Source organism: Terrapene carolina, unplaced genomic scaffold (genome assembly GCF_002925995.2).
Source record: "Terrapene carolina triunguis isolate 2854851 unplaced genomic scaffold, T_m_triunguis-2.0 Scaffold32433, whole genome shotgun sequence".
Classification (NCBI taxonomy): domain Eukaryota; kingdom Metazoa; phylum Chordata; order Testudines; family Emydidae; genus Terrapene; species Terrapene triunguis.
Genome location: NW_020696784.1, coordinates 1 through 6,149, shown reverse-complemented (window position 1 = coordinate 6,149; position 6,149 = coordinate 1). Strand labels below are relative to the sequence as shown.

Below are 6,149 nucleotides of genomic sequence, written 5' to 3'. Positions count from 1 at the left end.
CAGGCGGGGCAGGCTCCCTGCCCCCCGCCGTCACTCACCCACGTAGCCAGGGGTCCCGCAGGCCGTGGACATGACGCTGCCAGAGCCCTCGATCTTCGACAGGCCGAAGTCGCTGATCATGATCTTGGAGTCCGGGTCCGGGCTGTAATAGAGCAGGTTCTCGGGCTGCACCGAGCCAGGGGGTCAGCCAGGGCTCGGGTGGCTCTAGCCCCACAGCCCACCCCAGCCCAGGCCCCGCCCTTCCCCCCACATCCTTCCCCAAGCATGACAGGGCCTGTCCTGTGCGCCCCACACAGCACATTTCCTGCCTGCCCTCACGTCCCGGCCCTGCCATGATCCCAGCCGCCCCCACGTCCTGGCCCTGCCCCATGGCCTCACCTCCTGCCCTACCACGATCTCAGCTGCCCCCATGCCCCGGCCCTGCCCCATGGCCTCACCTCCTGCCCCTGCCACGATCCCAGCCGCCCCCGCCAGTTCCTGCCCCATGACCTCACCTCCTGCCCTGGTCCCCTGCCACAATCCCCGCCTGCCCCATTTGTTCCCATCCCTACCAGCCTTCTGTCCCACATTAGCCCTGCTCCTAGCCCTCCAGTCTCCTCCCCTCCCAGGCAGTCGAGTCAGCCTGCCCAGGCTCCAGCAGGGGGCGCTGAGTCCCCAGGCCAGCAGTGTAGGGCCCGGGCCCAGGCTGCGGGAGGAATATGGCAGGGGCCATCCTGCTCAGCCCCTCTGCCCAGCACCGGGCACTCGGGCGCTCTGGGGTCGGGGAAGAGGCACAGGGAGGGTGTGGGAGGGGCTGGAGCACGCGCAGTGCAAATGGGAGCTTTGGGGAATTTCACAGACACTCGCTGTCTCGCTGAGCTCGCGAGACCAGAACTCTTCTGCGGCTCAGAACACAGCACACTTGGGCCGGGCTCCCGAGACGGGCAGAGCCCCCTTGGCCCCAGAGCACCAGGCTGCGTAAGTTCCCGTCCCAGCGCCCAGGCTGCGCGAGGCACCTGCTGCCCGCAGCTCGTTCTCGGGAGCGGCTGGGCCATTCTGCTGGAGGCAGCCCGCGACCTGGGAAGGGGCTGGGATAGGAGCAGCCTGGCAAAGTTACACGCCACGGAAATCAGGAGCGAGCGCTGGGCAACCTTCCCGACCGGCGCAGCTCCCTGCGCCACCTGGAGCCCAAACCAGCCTCGTGAGCACTGAGCCCGGCCCGCCCCTGGGAGACGAATCGGCTGCTGCTTGCCCATGGCTGGCACCTCTGGCGTCTGCAGAGAAACCAACACGCCCTGCAGGGCACCCCGGGACAAACGCAAGCCAGGGTATTTCGGAAAGTCCAGACTGACGAGACGGGCCCCGGATCGCTGTGAAGGCAGCTCCACACGCCCTTGTGCTGTCTGGAAACCACTACAGGCAACCGCCATAAAACTCTCCGGCAGCAGTCCCTGGCCTGTTCCACTGGGCAGCCGGGACACAGCGCCTGCAAACAGATCCCTTGTCCCGGGGGCTCCCGGCCTGCCAGGCGGCTCCCCTCCCCAGCCCTTTGGGCCGCCCTTCGCACCCGCGCTGCCGAGCGAGCGTGGGGCCAACAACGCAGCCAGCTGCCAGCAGGGCCAGGGCACTCGCAGACCCCTCCCTGCAGGACACAGCAGCCGCCCCCAGGCACCGCGCAGCTGGAACACGAGCCTCACTCAACCCGCACAGAGACTGGGGAGACCCCGCTGTGCCCGCCCCGGGGGAGGGAGGCAGAGCTGGTGCCGGGTGTGGAAGGCACATCAGCCCTGGCCTGCGGCTCAGCCTCCCCCACACAGGCTCTGGGACAGGCCTTTGGTGACGCCTTGGCAGATCTGGTGCAGGCACTTGCCAGCGATGCTTTGGTGACTCAACTGCCTGCGTTTAGCAGTGCCATGCGGGCAGACGCTGGCTCACCTTCAGGTCCCGGTGCACAATGCCCATGTCGTGCAGGTACCGCACGGCGTCCAGGATCTGCCGGATCAGCTGGCTGGCGTCCCGCTCCGTGTAGAACCCCTTCTCCACAATCCGATCAAAGAGCTCCCCGCCTGAGACGCTGCGGGTGGCAGGGAGAGCTCCGGGTCAGCCCCCGCCCCAGCCGTGGGACGCGCGTATGTCAGGGACTAGCCCCCGCCCCAGCCATGGGACATGTATGTCAGGGACTAGGCCCCGCCCCAGCCGTGGGACATGTGTGTGTCAGGGACTAGCCCCTGCCCCTGCCCCAGCCCCAGCCGTGGGACTTGTATGTCAGGGACTAGCCCCTGCCCCAGCCCCAGGACGTGTATGTCAGGGACTAGGCCCCGCCTCAGCCGTGGGACGTGTATGTCAGGGACTAGGCCCCGCCCCAGCCGTGGGACGTGCGTGTGTCAGGGACTAGCCCCTGCCCCAGCCCCAGCCGTGGGACGTGTATGTCAGGGACTAGCCCCCGCCCTGGCAGTGGGACATGCATGTGTCACGGATTAGCCCCCACCACAGCTGTCTCCAGCACCAACACAAGCGCATCCCCTCCCTGCTCTGCCAGCCAGGGAGCCCCCTTTCCCCACTCACAGCTGCATGATGAGGTAGAGGTGACCCCCACTCTCGTAAATGTCATCCAAAGCCACAATGTTGGGGTGCTTGATCCTGAAAGAAAGATGGGGGGGCAGCTTATGAGATGGGGGGCTGGAGACAAGGATGCAGTGGGGAAGATAGGGGGCTGAAGATGGGGAGCTGTAGATAGGGGGGCTGCAGGGGATACAGGGAGGTTGGTGATGGGGGTGCTGAAGACGGGGGGCTGTGGGTGAGACGGGGGGCTGGAGATGGGTAGGCTGGAGACAGGGGGGCCGTGGAGGCGATGGGGGCCATAGGGGAGCTGGAAATGGGGCCACGGTGGAGATGGGGGGGCTGGAGATGGGTAGGCTGGAGACAAGGGGGCCGCGGGCAAGACGGGGAGACCACGGGGGGGGGTCACGGAAGAGATGGGGGGCTGGAGGTGGATAGGCTGGAGATTAGGGGGCTGTGGGAGAGACAGGGGGCCTGCTGATGGGGGTGCTGGAGACAGGGGGGCCGCGGGCGAGACGGGGGCTGCAGGGGAAGCGATGAAGGAGCCAGACTTCGCAGACACCAGGCCCTGCTCTGAGGTGCTGTTCGCTCCTCCACGGACAGAGGCTTCAGCCGTCACAGCCCAAGCCAGGCCGGGCAGACAGCGCAGCCCGGCCCCAGGTCCTGCGGCCCACCCAGTCCCTAGGGCTGCGGGCACTGCATCCTGGGGCACAGAGCAGCCAGGGGGTCACTCCTGGGCACCACAGGTCTCCTCCCATGGACCAGAGATGGGGCGCAGGGGTCACCTTTGCTCTCTGCTCGGTCTCGCTCTGCACCCCACCACCTGAGGCAGCGGCCTGCCCCGCAGGAATGCCCTGGGGCAGAAGGCTCCCCAGCCTGGCCCGTGGTGCCAGGCACGGGAGCAGGAGGGCACATGGCCAGGACTGTCCTGCCCCAGCTCCTGGGACCCAGAGGGGCCCAAGCTAACGCAGCTCTGCAGGCGGCCAGGCCTACCTGGGGGCGGCCCAGCCCAGGCTCACACCATGCAGCACACACCCCCACTCCTCCTGCCGACCCTGGGCCCAGCCGTGCCAGCCTGCAGAGCAGCTCCAGGCCCCACTCGAACCTGCTGCCAGAGGGTCGCCCGCTGCACTCCCCAGCCCAGCAGCGGGGGGATTAGGGGTGTGGCAGCTGGGCCTTGGCCAGGCGGGCAGCTCGCCCAGGAGTCCTGGGACACAGCTGGCTCAGGCGCGGCAGGGACATCACGAGGCTCCCGCCCGGGGTTATTTTTAGAAAGACTCTGATAAGGGGCCCAGATGTCTGGCTGTGGCTGGCCCGGAGGGGCGTGGCAGAGCTCTGTGAGCGACCCGCCAGAGGAGACTCTGGCCCCTCGTGGCACAAGCAGCGGGGCAGGAGCCGGAGCTGCCCGGCTGTGGGAGGGACGGTCACTCACAAAGGCGCACACTCCAAGGGCGGGGCCGGGGGTGAGCCAGGCCAGCCCTGCACCCACGGGCGCATGCAGAGCCCGGCAGTCACGCTGCCCGCAGCGGCAGCACCTACTTGTGCAGGACGGCGATCTCGTTCTCCAGGCTGGTCTCCTTCCCCTCCAGGGCCTTCTTGGCAATGCACTTAATGGCCACCAGCTTCCGGCTCGTCTTCTCCTCGGCGAGCACCACCTCGGAGAAGGCTCCCCTGGGGAGAGAGGGGGTGAGCTGGGGCCAGCCCCCTAGGGCAGGGCTGAGCCGCCAGGGGGTGCCCTGGGGGGGAGCCGGGAGCAGCCCGGGCCTGAGAAGCACAGCTGGCTGCGGTTGGCATGGTAACAGCCGGAAACCCCAGCTATTTCTAGCCAAGAATGAGGCCTGGGGGGAGGGGGAGGCAGAGACGTGCTGCCCGAGTGCTGGGGCGCCGGGGGTCACACCCGGGCCTGGACCTGCACAGGGCTCAGGGCTTCCCCCTCCCTCTGCGCCAGGGTCGGGACACGGGGCTGTTGCCGAGGGCCCATCTGGGAGCAGAACCAGCTCTGGGCCCTGGCCGGCGGCTCCCCCGAAAACAGCAGGGGTAGGAGCCCGGCCCTGTGCCCGGCCCTCGGAGATGCCAAGCTCTGAGTCTCCTCCCACTGCTGTGCCAGAGGTGGGGACAGCCCAGGCCTGGGCCGGCTGGGCTCCATGACTGGCTAGCAGGATGCTAGACAGTCATGGGGGGCCAGGCAGCACTGCATCCTTGCCCCCCACTCTGCCCCAGGGGCCACCAAGCGCATCCCCCCGCAGGCTGCCTGCAAGGAGCCAGCCCTGATCATTCATCCCCTTCCACCCTCACTGCTCTCCCCAGGCAGGCCACACCCAGCGCTAGCGCCCTGAGCCAGCCCCGGGCCAGAAGTACCTGGATAACCAGTCCGCACGTTCCCCCCCAGAGCCAGCCGCACCTTGGCACCAGGTGAGGGGTTCCTGTATACATAGCCCTCACATTCCCCCCCAGAGCCAGCCGCACCTCGGCACCCGGTGTTGGGAGACTTATCCCACTCAAGAGGAGCTCTTGCGCCTGCCCAAGCCCCAGCCTGCCCCCCGCCATGGGCCCAGCAGCGAGCTCTCCTGCCAGGTTCAGAAGCAGCAGTAGCAGGTGCCTAGGGCCGAGCCAGGAGCCAGCCGAGCCGATGCCACACGGCTTGGCTGGGCGGCTGTTTGCACAAGAACACCCTGATCCAGCCCAGGATCCAGGCACGAGATAAGGGCGGATCGGAGCCGCCCCTGGCAGCTGGGAAAGGCCCGGCCAGGGAGCGCATGGAAACCAGCTGTACTGGGCTCACCCCACCCCAGCCCCCAGCCACTGGGCCCTGGAGAGGCTCCCACCCCGCTCCTCCTAGCCAGGAACGGGGCACTCCAGGGCACAAAGCCAGGCAGCTGGGCCAATGCGGGAGGAGGGCTGGCAGGAGGAGACGGCACCCGGAGGCCCAGGTGATGGGCTGGTGCCCAGGACGGCGCAGGGCTGCTCCGGTGCTCAGATGGGGGGGATTTAGCAGGAATTCCAGGCTCTGCCCAGCCAGGTCTGGTGCTCACGCACAGTCCATTAGGAGAGACTGGAGCTTAGGATGACTTGGAAAGGGGCTGGTACCCTGCACCCCTGCTGGAGCGCTGCTGAGCGGGCTGGCCCTCAGGCCCCAGCTCCAGCCTGCCGGCCGCTGACCCATGGCCAGCTAGCTTTTGACTTGCTCGCTTGGGCTGTAAACAGGAAAAGGCAGAGACCGCCAGGGCCCAGGTTTCCGGAGAGGACAGGAAGCGAAACGTGGTTTATTTAATACTGTGGCGTCTGTAACCCCAGTTCCCTGGGAGCCCCACACTGCCCTCCCACAGAAACCCCAGCCCTGACGTTCCTGCACTGCCCCATCTTTCAAACCCCAGCCCCTAGGATCCCTGCACTGCCCCACGCCAGCCCAGGGGAGAAGTCAGTGTGTACGTTGATCCAGCTCCTGGCTCCCCAGAGGCCTGCAAACCAGCCCTGTGCGAGGGGAGCTGGGGATTATACAGAGGGGACCCTGCCAGTGCAGACAGAGTCATTCCCCCAGTGCAGACCGGGGGCCTGCCCTCGCCCCACTGCTCAGCGTGACGGGCGGTGAGCTCAGCGCCAGCAGCCGAGGC

General features: G+C 67.6%; 1 protein-coding gene across 1 annotated transcript; it reads right to left on the bottom strand.

The window, feature by feature from the left end:
• Positions 1-30: 30 nt before the first annotated feature.
• LOC113409326 (calcium/calmodulin-dependent protein kinase type 1-like) lies at positions 31-4,706 on the bottom strand (the record flags this gene model as incomplete). Its single annotated transcript, XM_026663095.1, has 4 exons — positions 31-165; positions 1,915-2,053; positions 2,545-2,619; positions 4,078-4,706. Coding segments are annotated over 4 exons (978 nt in total), but the record flags the coding sequence as incomplete, so codon positions are not given.
• Between the last annotated feature and the right edge of the window lie 1,443 nt (positions 4,707-6,149).